The sequence below is a fragment of the Dermatophagoides farinae genome, chromosome 4 (assembly GCF_024713945.1).
Source record: "Dermatophagoides farinae isolate YC_2012a chromosome 4, ASM2471394v1, whole genome shotgun sequence".
NCBI lineage: Eukaryota > Metazoa > Arthropoda > Arachnida > Sarcoptiformes > Pyroglyphidae > Dermatophagoides > Dermatophagoides farinae.
The window spans coordinates 6,565,237-6,584,834 of NC_134680.1; the positions used below are offsets into that span (position 1 = coordinate 6,565,237).

Consider the following 19,598-nt stretch of genomic DNA (forward strand, 5'->3'; position numbering starts at 1 on the left):
ATTCAAACTTTTTTTTTTTTGGTCTCTATATACATACATGAAAGACGAGAATATAGAATACAGAATTAAGGACGATCGAAATAATAAATAATAATAATGTGTGTGTGTGTGTTATGAATATTTATAATGAATATTTGTTGTTGTTGTTGTTGTTTTGGCAACCAAATCGAAATTTATTCTTGTCGTATTATTTATGATTATTATCATCATCATCATTATTTCCTGTCTATATTTGGTTGGACATCATTAAATGAATCATCAGAATCAGAATAATATATAAAGAACAAAAAAAAGAAGAATAGAAAAAGAAAAGATTTTTGCACTTTGATTCAAATATATCGATAGTATCGTTCATTATTGTTATTATCATCATCATCATCATTCTTTTTAATCATACAATCGATTTATTGAAATATTTCAAAACGGGAATATTTCTTTTTCTGATTCCATTTGAAAAAAATTTTTTGATTTTGGAAGAAAAAAATCAAACAAACAAGAAGCAAACACTACAATAATGATAAGAAGAAGAAGGAAAAGAAGAAAGAAAAACGAAATGCAAATGAATCCATTTGAAACAAATTTTGTTGAATTTCTACAATAATAAAAAAAGAAAATTATATTTCATTTTGGATCGATGATTAATAGCCACTGCCAATTCGATTGATTCAATTGGATATTTATGCAATTTTCAGTCAAGAATCGAGATTGATAATAATAATAAGTAATCTTCTGTGATATATTGCTCTTCTCTATTTTCGCACGAATTGAAGAAAATTATTTTTTTATAAAAAAAATTTTTTGTTGTTGGAATCCATATATATCCAAATTATTATTTTGTTTTTATTTCGTACGAATAATAATAATAAAAAAAACCGGAAGAAATGGTCCATTTGACCAGTATATGTGGTAAATTATTCTGTATAAATCAATGTACAAATAAATTATACAATCATCATCATCATCAACAACAACAGAATGGTCGTAAAAATAATCATCATGATCATCAACATCATCAACAAAAACAGAATAATGAAAAATCAGCTGATATTTTGATGGTGAAAACAAAAAAATCTGAAATTATCATCAACATCATTATCATCGACAATAACATCATCATCTGGCACATTGTCGTCACCTAATTTAAATTCTACATTCATTATTGATGATGATGATGATAAAAATTGTCTGTCTCTCAACCATTGTAATGGCCATTATAAGTCATCAAAAATATTGACGCCAAAATCAGAGATTAAAAATAATAGTGATCATCATCATCATCATAATCATCATCATCAACGAAGATCAAGTTTACCATTTAAATTTTGTAGTAAATTTCATCATCACAGTGATACATTTGATTCTTTGATGTAAGTTTTTTGTTTTTTTTTGTTTTGGTCTTTTATTCTTTACTATTTATATAATTCTTTAATTGATTCATTTGATGAATCATTGGTGGACTATTCTATTTCACAATTATACCTGGCTGGTTGTTTTTTGTATTTTGTATTTTTAGAAATTCTATTTGCCGAAAAACGAAAAAAATCGATGTTGGCTATTTTTTTCCATCTGTTTCTTTCAATTTTTTTTTGTGTGTGTGTGTGTGTGTATGCATGTACATGTGTGTTTCTAAATTTAGTATCCGATTACATACACACAAGAATAAATTCTTGCTAGAATCATGATGATGCTTGTTTTTTTTTCATGCATTTTTGATTCCTGTTGGGAATTTTTCGGTTCCATTGTTTGTTTTTTGTTGTTGTTGTTGTTGTTATAATGTTAATAATGTGTGTTGTTCCCGTTTCACCTAGTCTTAGCTCTCCATGTTATTGTTGTTGATGATGATGATAACGTTAATGCTGGAATTCATTTTCTTTGAATTTCTATCCATTTTTGATCATTTTCGTTGTTGTTGTTGTTGTTTTCCTCTTTACTCATAATTACATTCTCTCTATACATTGTATCATCATCATCGTTTGAATGTTCATAATGGATGTATATGTTGAATTTATTTGAATTTTTTTTTCTACTTCGGCTGCTGCTGCTGTTGTTGTTGTTGTTTTTTTCCAACTGAACTACAACTGATACGATTTTTTGTTTTATTTTGAAACTTTATTTTTAAATTTTTAAACAAATAGAAAACAAGATAATAGTAGCAGTAGTAGTAGTAGTTGGGCAACGAAGCACACTTTAATGATGGCGAACGATGATGTTGATGATGATGATGATAATGATGTTACCGGAGGTAAACAGCTTTTCAATTGTTTTTTTTTCTATTTGTTTGAAATTCTTTAATTCAAAAGTTAAATTCATTCACCCATTTTTAAAGTGAGAGATAGAGATAGAGAATGTGAACAAAGAAAAAGAATTTCCGTTTGTTTTTCCAACTATTGAAGAATTTAATCAAAAAGTAAAAACAAATATTCTGTATGTGCCTGTGTGTGTGTATGTAATTTGATAAGAATTTTTTTTTTGTTCTTGTTCCATGATGATGATGATGATGGAGAATGTAGTTCTGTTTTGCAAATGAAATGAACCTTATCCGGTTTTTTTCCATTTCCAAAATTCCATAATGATATCATTATACATCATGATGCTTTTGTTTTTGTTGTTGGAACCGGATGAAGTTCCATCTGTGTTTGTGTGTGTGTGTGTGTAATATTCAAGTCACGTTAACCTGTAATCACGCACAAACACACCTGTACACAAACAAACAAACAAACAAAAAAAATAATGAAAGACTGGAATTTTGAAACGTGTGCCTGTGTGTGTGTGTGAGTGTGGGTTTAGTGTGGATGAGGAATTTGAATTTGAAATTTTTTTTTCTTTTTCAAAAAAATTTTACCATTCATCATTGTCATCAGATTTATTCATTGCAGCTGAAATTAAATGCAAATTTTCTTTTTTTTTTGTTTTCTGCTCTGTTTTCTCTCGTTTTAAATTCGTAATTCGTCACTTTTCAATCAATTTCGGATTGTTCATTATCCAAATGCCAAAACCGAATCGATTGTCGATCGTTTAGCTGCTTTAGATAGTTTCTTACGTCATTGATCGTCTGCATTTGGCGTTTGTTTGTCTGTTTGATTTGATTTGATTCTATTTCTGATCCATTTTTTTCAATTTTTGTCTTAATGTTTTTCTCCTTTCGCCGGTAATTGAAATCCGGAATTTTTTGTTTTTGATTTTGAAAGTGAAAACGGTTTTTCTCTTGTGACTTTTAATTTTCATCATAATGAAAATGAAAACTTTTTTTCTTTTTTTTTGTACGTCCGGATATCCGTCATTAGAATCATTTAAGTGTTTGATTTCTTCATTTTCATTTTATTAGTCAGTTACAAAAGAAAAAAAAATCAAAAGAATAAAAATGTCAATCACCGAAAAAAAAATTTATTTGATAAATGAGTTGCTTGTTAATATTTTTCAAATCCATATTCCATATGGATTCCGTGTCTATTTGTGTGAGTGCGTGGGAGTTGAATTCCGGTATAGATTCGTCTTGTTTTTCTTGTTTTTTGGAATAAGAAAAAAGTATCATCATTAGGTTTAACAGGAAAAATGAATATCAAACACACACACACACACATGGATGACAACAACAACAAATTTTCTATGCAAATTGTCATCTTTCTTTTTATCGTTGTTGTCGTTTGTCTCGTGTCTCTTGTGTGTGTGTGTGTTTTGACTATAGAATCACATCAATGAATATGTATAATAAATGATGATGATGATGATGATGGTGGTGGTGGATAAACGTGATATATGGAAATGAAAAAAAAACGAAAAAAAATCTTTTCTTGGTTTTTTTCAGACCAAAAAAAAAAAATTCTGTGGAAAAAAAACTTTTCCATTCTGGTTTTCCGGTGCGTGTGTGTGTATATGGATCCATAATGAAATGAAATGAAAAGTTTTTCTTTCTCTTCAATCACACATTAGATTTCAGATTTAGGTTGGTTTTAGTCTCTCGGTAATAAATTGTCAAGTTTTTCTTTCAATATTCAAGAATTTTATTCATTTTCAAACTTTGAATAGAGAAAAAAAAACTCTTTATGAATAAATTTCGTGTTTGTTTGTTTGTTTGTTTTTTCTTTTATTGATTTTTTTTCTCATTCTTTTGCCAAATAATTCACCATTATAAATATTGGATGGATACACAGAATACACAGGAATATTCTACAATGATTCACGTACACATGATCCCCACCTGATTATTCTCATTTTTTTTCTGCTATACTTGAGAATTTTTTCATTATTATTCTGTGTAAAATCCACTGATGAATTCCAAACCAATCTAATCAATAATAATGATAAGAAAAAAAGAAAGAAAAATCGTTTGTCCAACGAATCCTTTATCCACCATCATCCATTGATTATTTTTTTTTCACCATTATAATGATAATGATTCTTGTTAGAATCATCATCACCATTTTTCTTTTGTGGATGTGGATATCGAATGAAATTCTGGATTCTTTGGTGAAAAAAAATATATATTATTATCATTCTGATTCTGATTTTTTCTTTTTACACAAAAAAAATCTTCTATATTTGCATTCTTTATTCTATAATTCTATATCACACTCACCATCATCACCATCAACATCATTCCATTTATTCTTACACAAACATTGGTTCATTCGTTCTTTTTCTTCATCGAGATTTATATTCATTCAATTAATTCTGATTATTATTATTATTATTATGATTCTTTCATCCAGTTTTTTTTCGTTTTTCTCTCGCTCTCTCTCATCTAATGTCTATTGCTTATTTTCTTCTTTTTCTTATTCTTATGATTATTATACCCATTCATTTGTCTTGGTACGTTTCATTCATTCAATTCAATTCAGTTCGATTCTTTCAGTACAAGTATTATATCCTTAGGTCCATATTATTATACTGCACTATATTCGTGTATTTGTTCAATGTTGTTTGAAATATACAACTTTTTTTCCCATTCAACACTCTCCCAGTGATTATGATTCCTATAGGAAGATTTCATTATGTCTTTTTTTTTTCTCATTCGTTTTGTGTTTGTGTGTTTGTTCAGGCCCCAGATTTTTTTTTCTTCTGTTTGATTCTATTTTTTTTTTGTTCTCAATATATCTATCTATATCGTTTTTTTTCACACGTTTGATATAGAAAGAGCGAGAGAGAGAGATTATTTTTGGCCATTTTTTTATTTTGTTCGTTTATTGTTTTTCGGGACGAATTTTTTTTCCTATTTAAATTCAATCAAAATTTTTAATTTGGTAATTTTTTCTGTTGTTGTCGTTGTTGTTGTTGTTGTTGATTGTTGTCGTCATCATCATCATCATTAATGTTTTTGTTGTCGTTGACGTATTTAATGTGGAAGAAGAAGAAAACGAAAATAAAAGTCTGGATAAAAGTAAACTGCCAGACGATTTCTTCTACACACACACACACAGTAAATGAATATAATGATGATGGAAAAAGAGAGAGAGAGAGAGAGAGAAAATTTCGAGCAAACAATAGTTTGGCTTTTTCCTCTCTCTATTTGTATGCCCAATGTTTAAGTGTTTGTCTGTGTGTGTGTGTATGTAGAAAGGGAGAATAAGAATAAATGAGTGGCGGATAAATATAGATGATGAGAATTTGAATTTTTTTTTGTTTTTCGGTATTTGTATTCTTGATTCTCAAGTTTGATTTGGCATGTGTACAATTGATTTCGTTTGGTTTTCGGCATATCTGTGGTTTCATTGGTTGTGTGTGTGTGTGTGAGAGAGAGAGAGAGAGAAAAGTGGTTAATTTTATATCGGCTGAATAAATGATTGATGATTATTGATTATTTAATTTTTTTTAAGTTATGGTTGGTGGTGGTGGTTGTAGTAGGAGTAGTCGTATGGTAGTTATTTCGTAATACTCAGCGCGGTATTTGTCGACAATTTTATGTAATGAAAGAAATGAAAAAAAAAAGATTTTTGATCATGAAAAAAGGTATTGAACATCTGTCTTTGTTTGTGGGTGTGTGTGTGTGTGGGTTTGATTTGATCTAATTATAGAATCATTGTTTTTTTTTCTTTGCTCAACAGTAGTAGCAGTCATTGTTGTAGTGGTGCATGAATAAATTTTATTTTGGAGCAAAAGTTTGAGAATATTCTCTCTCTCTCTCTCTCTCTCTCTCTCTCTCTCTCTCTCTCTCTCTCTCTCTCTCTCTCTCTCTCTCTCTCTCTCTCTCTCTCTCTCTCTCTCTCTCTCTCTCTCTCTCTCTCTCTCTCTATCACATACACACACACAACCTTTTTTATTCTTTAATTTGGGTGTTGTATGTATACAGATGTCGATTTTGATCATCAAATTTCCGTTTTATGAATGAACCACAAAATTATTTCATCATGATGATAGTAGTTTTGTTGCCCGCAAAAAAATGTGTCACGCAAAATTTATCTTTTTTTTTCTCTCTCTCTCTCTCTCTCTCTCTCTGCATTTATGAATTCCATTATCAATTTAATAGTAGTTACATTGTCCATTCTTTTATTTATTTATTTCTTCTTTTTTGTCATTGTGTTGTTGATGATTCTTAGAGAATTTTTTTTTTATTTTTTATTTATTTTCATCATTCTTGCGTGGATTTAGATCATGATGATGATGATGATTATTGCGACATAAGGTTTACTTGAAAAAAAGATCGGGATAAAGAAACATTTTATATATTGTAGACAGTAGATTGTAAATTATGCAACACTTGGATAATGTTTTTTTTTTTTGGAGGGGGAAAAACAAAGAATATTCTATATCTCACCATATTCTCTTTTGTTGTGTAATTGTCGATCATTTTGCAATGATGATGATGATGATGATCTAGAATCTAGATGGATTCTGGTAATAATAATAAAAAAATAGGTGTAGTATTCGTAGTAGTGGTGGTGTTGGTAGTAGTAGCAAAAAAAAAAATTTGAGGGATAAATATGGTGGATTAACTGATTCTGGGCTGCTCTACTTTTATTTATCTTTTTTAGGCTTCTTTTGATGATGATGATGATGATTGTTTTTTTCTTCCATTCTTTCAATGAAAATTTATTATTTCTCAATCAAAAAAAAAACGAAAACAAAAACAGCTAATTGATCTAAAATAAATAGAGACGAAACGAAAAAGTTTTTTTTCCAATTTTTTTCGAAACGAAACAGAATTCGATTACGACATACACACAGATACACACACACACACAAATTCAACGATTGACAAACAGATGAAAATTACCTTTATTTTTTTTTCACTCTCGCTCCTCATATACATTACATATGGATAGAATCAGAATCATGTACAGCAGGGGTCGGCAACCTTTTTCGGACAGCGGGCCATTTTCAAAATAAAATTTTTTTATGTGGGCCGCATATTCAAATATAACTTAAATAGTGCTTTTATATCATATACGACAGGGATGGCGAACCTTTTTTGATGTCCGTGCCACAAATTCATAAAAATTCCTATTTAAATATGTAACGTGCCACAATAAAATTTCATTCGAAAATGGCAAATGTCCAAACTAACACGACCAGTTCAGAATCGAGAAAATGACAAATTCAACCTAACACGACCAGTTCGAGAATTCAAAATTGAGAAAATAACAAGTCCAACCCAACACGACCAGTTCAGAATTCAAAATTCAAAATCGAGAAAATAACAAGTCCAACCTAACACGATCAGTTCAGAGTTCAGAATCGAGAAAATGGCAAATCCCAACTAACACAACCAGTTCAGAATTTAAAATTCAAAATCGAGAATATAACAAGTCCAAACTAACACGATCAGTTCAGAATCGAGAAAATAACAAATCCCAACTAACACAACCAGTTCAGAATTTAAAAATCAAAATCGAGAATATAACAAGTCCAACCTAACACGATCAGTTCAGAATCGAGAAAATAACAAATCCAACCTAACACGACCAGTTCAGAATTCAAAATTCAAAATCGAGAATATAACAAGTCCAAACTAACACGATCAGTTCAGAATCGAGAAAATAACAAATCCCAACTAACACAACCAGTTCAGAATTTAAAAATCAAAATCGAGAATATAACAAGTCCAACCTAACATGTCCAGTTCAGAATCGAGAAAATAACAAATCCCAACTAACACAACCAGTTCAGAATTTAAAATTCAAAATCGAGAATATAGAACATATGTTCCGCTCTCTCAATGACCATATTCATACCTTGAAAGTAAATATGAATAATTTTAGAATTTCTATCACTTGTGTTATGAATCGTGATAATTCGTGATGAATTCTGAATTGATTGTGTTAGGTTGGATTTGATGTTTTCTCGATTTTGAATTTTGAATTCTGAACTGGTCGTGTTAGTTTGGATTTGATGTTTTCTCGGTTTTGAATTCTGAACTGGTCGTGTTAGTTTGGATTTGATGTTTTCTCGGTTTTGAATTCTGAACTGGTCGTGTTAGGTTGGATTTGATGTTTTCTCGATTTTGAATTTTGAATTCTGAACTGATCGTGTTAGGTTGGATTTGCCATTTTCTCGATTCTGAACTGGTCGTGTTAGGTTGGATTTGTTATTTTCTCGATTCTCAACTAGACGTGTTAGGTTGGATTTGTTATTTTCTGGATTTTGAATTTTAAATTCTGAATTGATTGTGTTAATTTGGACTTGTTATTTTCTGGATTTTGAATTTTGAATTTTGAATTCTGAATTGATTGTGTTAGTTTGGACTTGTTATTTTCTCGATTTTGAATTTTGAATTCTGAACTGATCGTGTTAGGTTGGATTTGTCATTTGTGATGTTGATTGTTGCAAATTTGTCGACACAATATTTTTTTAATTTAATATTTTTCCTCAAATTATGTTGGTGCTTTGGTGGGCCGCACAAAAAGTTGCAATGGGCCGCATGCGGCCCGCGGGCCGCAGGTTGCCGACCCCTGATGTACAGAATCACCATTTATTCTGTAGTCATGGTGGTTGATTGGTTGGCTGGTTGGTTGGTTGATTGCTTTATTTTAATTTTGATCATTATCATCATCATTGTGTTTTTGTTTTTTTTTTTTTTTTGGCAATAAAGGATATGATGATGATGATGATGATGATGACGATGAAACCAGAATTTTTTTTCTCTGTTTTTGTTGCTTCTGCTTATCATCATCGTCATGGTTGTTGTTGTTGTTATTATTATTGGTGATGGTTGTGTTCTCTATGCTGCTTGTGGTGGTATATTATATTATTATTGTTATTATTGAGCATATCGAATTGAATCAATCAATCAATCGATTGAAAGTTTTTTTATTATTATTATTATTATTATAAACACACATAGAGAAGAACAAAAAAGTAAAAAAGATGGCGAACAACAACAACAACAACATTGTGAGCTGTAAGTGAAAAAAAAAATATTCATATGAAACACTGTTGTTGGTTGTTGTAGGTTGTATAGGTTGTTGATTTTTTTTTCTAGATGAATCCATCCACAATTGATTGATGTGTGTTTCAGCATTTCACTGGGTCATTATCATCATCATCATCATCATCATAATTAATTGTTTGATTGCCATAGACACATATTAATGATAATGATCGACAATCATCATCATCATCGTCGTCATTAAACCACTGCTTTCTATTTTTTTTTTTTTTTTTTGATGAGTGCAATCGGTGTGGTTGTCACCACCACATATAAATAAGTGCACATTTCGGTGGATATCTTTCACCAGATTGCAATACTACTTTGATTTTCAATGTGTGTTTTTTTTTCTCATTCCTGTGATTGCAAAAAATCTTTGCTCTGTTTTCTTTTGATTTTCATTCATTCATTCATTCATCTTGAAACAAAACGACGGTGAAAAAACTGTTTATTTATTCAAAAATTGCTTCTAGGCAAATTTTCGACACATATCGACAGACAGTTGACTGGTTGATTGATTGATTGATTGATCTCCATGGCCACCAAAACAAGATAACATCATTTGTTTTCCATCAATTTATCAAACAGAAAAAAATCTTAGATCCGGGTTTTTTTCATTTCTTTTTTTTTTTTGATTATCAAAAAGTTTTTATTATGATGTGTTAAATTTTTGTTGTTGTTTGTTGTTGTTGTGATTACATTCGAAATTCTTGTTCGTTTTTTTGCTTCAGTTTTCATTTATCCATCTCTCACTTTTTCGCTCTCAATTTCACCTAGAAATTGGTTGACCAAAACTGTGAATTTTTACCAGGTGAAAAATTTGAACTTTTTTTCACCATTGGAAAAATGAAAATTGCACTTTTTTTTATTATGCAGCAATAATGATGATGATGATGTTGATGGTGTGCTGTGAAAATTTTTTTTTTTTTACATAATTTATTTTTATTACCGTTATTCCATCATCGTCATCGTCATATAACAGTGGATATTTGGCCTTTGGTTTTTCTCAATTTTTTTTCTGGTTGTTTGGTTGTTTGGTGGTGATGGTGATTGCTCCCCATAGGATAATCCCATGTTGAATGAACATTTTTCCAACATTTTTTTTCCTCTGTATTCGTTGTTTATGTTTATGGTTTGTTTACGCGTTTGCTCTTATTTAATTTTTTTTCTTGATTCTTCGATTTGGTCGATTTAGTTTTGATGTTTACATGTTTTTTTTCTTCTCTTGGATTCTGGTCGAATGTGACCAAATACCAAATTTGATTGATGGTGGTTTTTTTTTTACTTTGTAGTTTGGTGACCGTTCGTTTTCATATTTGACATTTTTTTTTCATTTATTTATTTATTTATTTTCATCACATTTTGAATGTTTGAATTTTGTTTCTTCGCCACTGACAATTTCTGTTTCTGGTGGTCATTTTTCTTTGTTTTTTTTTCTTGGAACAGGATTCTCTTTTTTTTCTCATCACTTTTGTTTGTGCTGTATGATTTTTTTTTTACTATGTTGCTCTCTATTGTTGTTGTTGTTGTTGTTGTGGTACTGTTCTGGAACAACAACAACAACAATAAAATGAATTGCCCTAATGAAAATGAAATGCACACACGAAAGTGTAAATGAAGTGAACCAGAATCTTTTTTTCACTGTGTGTGTATGTGCATATTACCCAGTGTTTTGTTTATGGTTCAACACCACCACAACCACCACCACCACCACGGTTACAAATAAACAAAACACTGAAACTGCAAATGTACTGAAATTGTATACGATGATGAAAAGATTTCTTCGTTTGTTTTTTTTTCTTCCATTTTCAGGGCTTTTATCTTGCTACATTTGTGTGTGTGTGAAGGAATATAAATCCTTTTTTTTCTTTCTTGATCTCCGGAATAGGAAATAATCTTTTCTTGTCTTTATTGTATGGATTCAGTAAATGTCATCTTCATGTTTACGTTTTGTTTTTTTTTCATTGTTGTTGTTGTTAATGTCTAATTTGTTGTTTGAGCTTTCAAGTAGAGTATAGAATTATTCTCCATTTCTACTACTGCTGATGATGATGATGTTATGGGTGGTGGTGGTGGCGGTTTTGACGCCTAGACATTAAATACATTCGCCCCCCTCAACACACACACACACACAGAGTCAGATTCTTGTTTCTTTGTTGTTGTTGTCAAGATATCATCTTCATTTTACTGTATCTGAACATTGTATGAAAAGCTTCATAAAGAAAGCTGAAAAAAAGACAGGAATAAAAGTGAGTGAATAAATGACGGTGGAAATAGAACATAAAGCAATGTGTGTGCGTGTGTGTGTGTGTTATCAAATGATGATTACAATGATGATGATCCCTCAACATCATCATCATCATCATCATGATTTATCAAGATGGAACCGAACCGAACCGAAAAGCAAAAGGAATGGAAAAAAAAATTATTTCCAGTTGCCATATTGTCATTTCGGTTTTTTTGCTTTGTTTTGTCTTTGGGTGTGTGTGTGTGTGTGTGTGTCGAGAGATTCAAAAAGGCAATTTTTTTTTCTCCAACAACAACGACGACGATGATGATGATAATGGGTTTTGGAGGAAAAAAAATTTTTGGCATCGATTTTAATCGTTTTTTTTTTGGGTTTTATTTTTCATGAAAATAAATTTTGATTTTCTTGTCTGTGGATCAAAAAAAAAAAAAAAGTTTTGATGTTTTTTTTCTTCACTTCTGGCTGATAAAATTGTTTACTTTTATTTATTCATTTTGATTGGATTCTCATCGAATGACGTTCGATGATGTGATTATTTGAAGCGAATAAAATGTAATTTTTACAGAAAAAAAAACTGAAAAAGCGAACGAACCATCATCATTGAATTTTTTTTCTTTGCTGATTTGATTGAAAATAATAATGTTCGGTTGCTGCTGTTGCTGCTGCTGCTGCTGCTGCTGCTGCTGCGGTTTCCACAAGATTGATTCTCACGATCAGTCGAAACATTGAACTTGATTGAATTTAATCAATCAATCGATTGATTGATCGATTGAAGGATAAATAGTGTGGAGGAAAAAAAATGTTGAACGAAAAATGAATAAGAATTTGTTTGACGAACGACGACGATGATGATGATGGAATTAAAACAGACAAAATTGAATTTTCTTTTTTTCTTTATTTTTCTAGAAATTTCAATGACCTTTATTTTGATTATTTTTCAATTTTGTTCCGTCCATTCTGTTGCCTATATTCAAGTGTCTTAACCATTGTTATTCTTTGTTTGTTTGTTGTTGTTGTACATTTTTTTTATAAACGAAAAAAAATTATTGAAAATTTGATCAATGATGATGACAAGAATCATCAAATGAAAAATGAATGTCAATACCATATGTTTATTATCATCAACGGCTGCATCAAAATTTAATTGTTTACCACCGAATACAGCGACCACAACGACCTCTACGACGACAATATTTTCTACGATTATTAGTGATATTTTACCATCATCACCAATTGATGATGAAGATAAAATTTTAATAAATTTATCACCACCATCATCATCATTTAAACATAATAAACCGATAACGACGACGACGACGACAACGAAGACAAAGAAAAAATCTTTACAATCATCATCATATCAATGGGATTCATATCAACGACGACGTGCAATTAAACGTCGTCATACAATTAATCATCATCAACAGAATCGGTCATGAATTTATTTTTTTTTTGTTGAAAAAAATAGCCCCACCCCCTCATACACACACACACAAACAAAAACAGATTCTAGTGGTTTTTTTTTCTTCTCACTGTGTGGTCGAAATGTTAATTTTTCGTTTTGTTTTGTTTTGTTTTCTCGTTTACAGAAAAACCGTACAAGGTGAAATTAAAATTCAAGCTGAAAATGGTGAAACACGAGTACTACGTTCAGCACCAGATTGGACGGTAAGTTTTCTGTTTTCTATGACGACGACGACAATGATCAATGATTATGATTATGAATCTTGGATTTTTTTTCATCATCATCATAATCAACTGGCGAACAGGAATCAGCAATCCTTGGAGACCATATATGGGTATCAACATCCACTTCGGGTAGTGATCTTTGTTATGTTGGCGAAAATAAATGCACTGTAAGTTTACTGTTTATTTTTTTCCCGTTGTTTTTTTGGCGTTCATGATTTGAATTTACAATGGTTTTTTCCCTCCCCCACTACCACCGCTTTTTTCCTACCGCATTTAATGGAATAATCGAATTTCCTGTCTGTAAATATATTGATTTCCGTTCTTTTTTTAAATATGTGCCAAACCAAACCAACCAACCGAATATATAAAGAAAATCGGACCAAGACTTTGTTGTCCAGCATGCAAAGTGACCGCACACACTGGTTGTATATCAATATTGATTGATAACATGAAATTTCAATGTAAACCAACATTCAAAGATGGTGTACGACAATATCGTGAGGTATGTGTGTGTGTGTGTGATTAAGGTTTTATGATTAATTGATTATTGATTTTTTTTACGTGTTTGTTTTGTTCATGTTAGCAAACATTTGTAAAACATCATTGGGTACATCGTCGCCATGAAAAAGGCCGCTGTAAACATTGTGGAAAATCATTCCAATCAAAATTATCATTCGGTAATAAGGTATGTTGTTGTTGTTTTTGTTATCATTAATAATTGGGTATATCAGCAACAATAACAACCATGCACTAACACCTTCAGGCTATGTGTTTGTTGTTGGTTGATTTTTGTTGTTTTTTTAGGATTTTCAATTTTGTTTTTTTTTGCCTTTGTTTCACTTCAATTTTTTTTTACTTTTTTTTGTTACAATTTTTGTTTCCATTCAACAACAACAACAACAACCAATAATAGGAAGTGGTTGCCGTCAGTTGTTCATGGTGTAAATCATCATATCATAATAAGGAACCTTGTTTTACAAAAAATATGCTCGAAGATAATTGTGATTTTGGCCTTTATCGTCGTATTATTGTACCATCATCATGGATTGTTAAATTACCACGAAAGGTATGTTTCTCTTTTCATTTGTTGTTGTTTCGAAAAAGTTGAAATCATTTGCATATGCATGATAGATGATGCGTGATGGATAGATAGAGAGACGCCAGGAATAAAATTACGCCAACAACACGATCCATTTTAGATTTCCATTTTTAATTAACTTTTCTCATTTCATTTTCCAAACTCTAATTTCTGATTATATTTTCCGTTTTTTTTTATCGCATGAAAATGAATCAGAATCCTATAAATGTTGCATTAGGTTAAGATTACGAATGTATGTATGTAATCAAAATGAATCAATTCAATTTCTATTTGATATGCCCAAATGAAACAGGAAATGAATGATTAATCATCACTATGTGATCATTTCATTTCTGGCGGAGGAAATTGTCAACCTTTTTGTTTTCGGATGAATTGGAACTTACCTACCACCGCTGTTTTGTTGTTGATATTTCTTTTTCTCAACAAAATTTATATTCTCCGTGTCTTTAGAGTGTATCATTAATCATGGAATTTTTCTTTATTGATTGGTCGCATACCGCCCATACATAAGGATCAAAGTTCTATTTCGTTGCATCCTATTTAATGGCCAGTCAACATTGGACATTGGTCAATTTTCTTTCATTTCATTCATTATTTGATTAAATTGATTGTTCACATATATATGTCTAAATTAAATTAAATAATTAATTAAATTCTTTTCTTGTTGGTGTTTGTCGTCAAGCCATTATTCTGAATGGAAACAAAAAAAAAATTCCTGTCCTTGAATTCTTTAATTATAACCATGATGATGATGATGATGATTACAATAGAATTTTTAATGGGGAAAAAAAATCCACAGAATATCATTACTACTACTGCTACTGTTACTACTAGTAGTAACGAATCTAAATTATTAAAATCATCATCAACAACAAAAATTCTAACAAATTGACAAATTTTCTAGCCAACTTTTTCCAGTTGTTGTTGTTGTTTTTGTTGTTGTTGTCGTTGTGTTCTGGTCAAATTAGTTTAGTCGTGTGTGTGTGTATGTAGCAAACCAATGGTTAATTGGTTGATTGAATTTTTTTTTGTTCTTTCTGTTTTTCTCTATTTCCGAATCGATAATTTATTCGTGCGGAAATTAACTTTATGTTTTTGTTTCTCTCTCAATTATTGGTTTTTCTCAATAAACGCCCTCTGGTTTATGTTTAATGGAACCAACTTTTCCATTTTTTTTTGTTTTTTTTTCTATACCCGAATCAAATAAATGAGAAACCAAACAAACGAAAAAAAATCCTGACATCATCAACAACAACAACGACAACACCTTTCGGCGAAAAATAAAATGCAAAAATTTGCTTTTGTCATCGTTTTTTTTCGCTGCATTTTTATATTTATTCAAAATTTAATGGTTGATATAATATAATGCATAAAATCAATGAGAAACCGAGTGGAAAAAAACGATGATGAAGATGGTAAACAGGAACAAGAATCCATCATCATTATCATCGTAAATGATAATGACACACATAATGATATTCAAACTGAACAAAAAAAAAATGCTGATTTGAATTTCATTTGCCATTTACTTTGATTTTTTTCCATCATCATCATCATCATCCACCATCAATGTCTATTGATCAGGTAAACAAGGTGGAAGAAGATGGAAGAGAAAAAATAAAATAAACAAAATGAATGTGAATGTTTTATTTTTCGATTCTGCTAAAAATACCATTACCAGAATTTTTAAATTTTTTTTCTGGTAAATTTAAATATGTAATGTAATGTATTCTGGTTGCATTTCCGTTTCTATGAATCAGAACCGGAATTTTATTTGATTTTTTTTCGTAAATGTAAATGTTGCTGTATTCATTTCAATTTTTTTTTCGTTTAATTTTCAATTTCAACAACGACCATTAGGGATCATTTAAATCATCAATACGTCGTACACCACGTAATAAACGTTTATCATCGAAAAAACGTTCATCAACCAAATCATCATCATCATCATCATCTACAACAGCTTCAACGAATAAAATATCAACATCAATGACCAATAGTGCCACAACTGCTACTACTTCTACGGTTGCTGTAGCCATTGTTTCGAATACTGGTTGTCAAACAACGAATAATTTAAATGTGATTTCAATTACAATGACAACAGCCAATGATTATTATCCATTGCCATCATCAACATCATCGATACAATCAATGGCAATGATAAATACAACAACAACAACATCATTTCCTTCTCATCTACTACCACCACAATCACACCCACCTTCTACAACTTTAGCTTCCACTATAAATCTAACAACAACCACCACCAATACCACAACAACAACAACAACAACGACTGTGATGTCTGAATCTTTTTTATCTACATTATCATCATCATCATCATCTTCATTATCATTGCCACCACCAGTAATACCACCACCACCATTACCATCATCATCATTATCACAACCAACACAACAACAACCTCTTCCTGTTATGAATTCACAATCAATTTATGATAATCATCATGATGATAAAGAATTAAATTCATCTTTGATATCTGATAATAATGATGATGAGAATAGTGAACAAATTACAAAGAATAATTTATCATTACCATTCATGAATAATGATGATAACATTAGTGATGATAAAGGTGATGATAACAATAATAATAAACAATCGATAGAATCGATTATGACAACATCACCAGCAGCCACTGCAATATCAACAGCAACAACACCAATTGTTTATACAACTGTTACTGCTAATAACAATAATCGTGTTACAAGACATCGACGTCATAGTCATGCAAATGTAACATCAACATCCGTTGGTCAAAATGGTTCTACAAATTTATTATCTAGTGTTGGTTGTACAAGTGGTCCTCATCATCATCATCATCATCATAATAATCATCAAACAAATCCAGTTCAAGTGGTCAATAATCGTGTTGAACAATATTTACAACACGTACATCGATCATTTGTAATTAAACCAATACCATCGACCAATCTACGCCCATTGTTGGTGTTTATAAATCCAAAATCAGGTGGTAATCAAGGTGTAAAATTGATGCAAAAATTTCAATGGCATCTGAATCCACGACAAGTTTTTGATCTTAGTCAAGGTGGTCCAAGACTTGGATTAGATTTATATAAAAAAGTACATAATCTACGTATATTAGCATGTGGTGGTGATGGTACAGCTGGATGGGTATTATCAGCTATCGATGAAATTGCCATACAGCCACCACCACCGATATCGGTGCTGCCATTAGGTACTGGTAATGATTTAGCACGTGCATTTGGTTGGGGTGGATCCTATACGGATGAACCAATAGCGAAAATTCTTTGCAACATTCAAGATGGACAAATTGTACAATTGGATCGTTGGAATCTAAAAGTACAGCCAAATCATTCATGTATCACGCAACAACAATTACAGCAACAACAACAACAACAAATGTTAACGGAAGAAAATAAAGGAGCCAAACGTGAATTACCATTGAATGTTGTGAATAATTATTTCTCAATCGGTGTTGATGCCCATATAGCGCTTAGTTTTCATGAAGCACGTGAAGCACATCCAGAACGTTTTAATTCACGATTAAGAAATAAAATGTTTTATGGTCAAGCAGGTGGTAAAGATCTGTTGCAACGTAAATGGAAAGATCTATGTAATTATGTTAATCTTGAATGTGATGGTAAAGATTATACTGGACGTCTTAAAGAATTGAAAGTACATTCAGTTTTATTTCTAAATATTCCAAGGTAAGTAGTTGTGTGGTTTGTTTTTGTTTTTGTTTTCAACATTACTTATCATTCTGTGTTTGTTGCTGATGTTGTTGATGTTGTATAAATTGTTCATTAATCAATATCTGTTTATTTGTATTGAAAGTGGATATTTTCATCATTTCCTGTTCCATTTCATGTTGCTCTGATGGTGGTAATAGTAGTAGTTGATTTTTTAGTTGATTTTGATGGCCACTACTAGTAGTACCACCGATATCTGTACTGCTGCTGCTACCGCCCATAAACCAAAGATTATCTAGCCATTGATTCATTTCAAATGTTTGCAATATATAAAGGGTGAATAGCAGATAGGTGATTATGAATAGATATTTAATGCCAATGATAATCTCAATGAATGCTTTCAATATGTTTGGTTTTTCCATTTTTGGCCTCCTATAATAGTATTTCATTTGTATGGGCAATGTCAAGTTTGTTGTTTCCGTATCATTTATGTTATCAAAATTTGTTTGATCAAATCTGGTTTCATTATCACAATAGAAAAATTGATGAAAATTTAAACGTTCAAATGGAAATTTTCTGTTCAATTCGATCATTAATTTTTTTGATGTAAAAAATATCTGTTGATATCTAATGGAAATGAAATATAAATTATCCATCAGATTGAATGCAAATTCAAATTGATTGAATAATTGTTGATCACTGGTATTGTTATTGTTATTAGGTGTGCAGGATTTTTTTAAATTTTTTTCCAAATAAATCATTCGCTCATCAACTGACCAACAAACCATTGCATATTGTATTTCATTTTCAATATCGATTGTTTCGAATATTCTCACCGATGATGATGATGATGGATCATGATCTGTCATGATGAATGACATTATACGATAATAAATACCATCAATAGAGATATTGATTATATTGAAAATTTTTTCATTTGTTCTCGATTTTCTATTGATAGTTTGTACATTTGTTGTTTGTTGCCATTCACGAAACATTAATCGTTCATAATTTTCATAATCATTATCATCATTTTTCCATGCATATAAATGCAATATGTATGGAATTTGTTGCTGTTGAAATTCATCTTTTTCCATTGTTAATTCTATTGGATAATCGGCTGTTATTGTTGCTCTTATTTGTGGCTGATAACGTATATGATAATGTTCATATAATTTTTCTATAATCTTTTCCCATTTTAATTCATATGCACCATAATCACTGAAACCTTTTGAATCTAATAAATGTAACCGATGTTTTCGGTGGTCATATCGTTTTACGATGTTTGGATATATACTGATACGATGATCATTTTGAAATCGGAATACATTATCACCAATGGTGGCCATTGTTATTGTTGTCCGTATTAATTCATTTAAACGTTTTTGACATTCAAATGTTTCATGCCAATAATAATTTCGATATATTAGATATGCTTGTAATTCATCTGATTCTCTTATGAGAAATAATTTCGATTCCACAATTTCCGGATCAATCATCAACATT

The 19,598-nt window shown here is 30.6% G+C and overlaps 1 protein-coding gene across 1 annotated transcript in view; it reads left to right on the forward strand.

The window, feature by feature from the left end:
• The window catches only part of rdgA (retinal degeneration A), a 38,512-nt gene that overhangs the window by 7,013 nt on the left and 11,901 nt on the right, over positions 1 to 19,598 (forward strand). The window contains exons 2-7 of the mRNA XM_075730679.1: positions 13,199 to 13,277; positions 13,379 to 13,465; positions 13,669 to 13,800; positions 13,882 to 13,983; positions 14,212 to 14,364; positions 16,258 to 18,110. Coding sequence (XP_075586794.1) covers positions 13,199 to 13,277; positions 13,379 to 13,465; positions 13,669 to 13,800; positions 13,882 to 13,983; positions 14,212 to 14,364; positions 16,258 to 18,110 — 2,406 coding nt within the window. The remainder of the gene's footprint in view (positions 1 to 13,198; positions 13,278 to 13,378; positions 13,466 to 13,668; positions 13,801 to 13,881; positions 13,984 to 14,211; positions 14,365 to 16,257; positions 18,111 to 19,598) is intronic.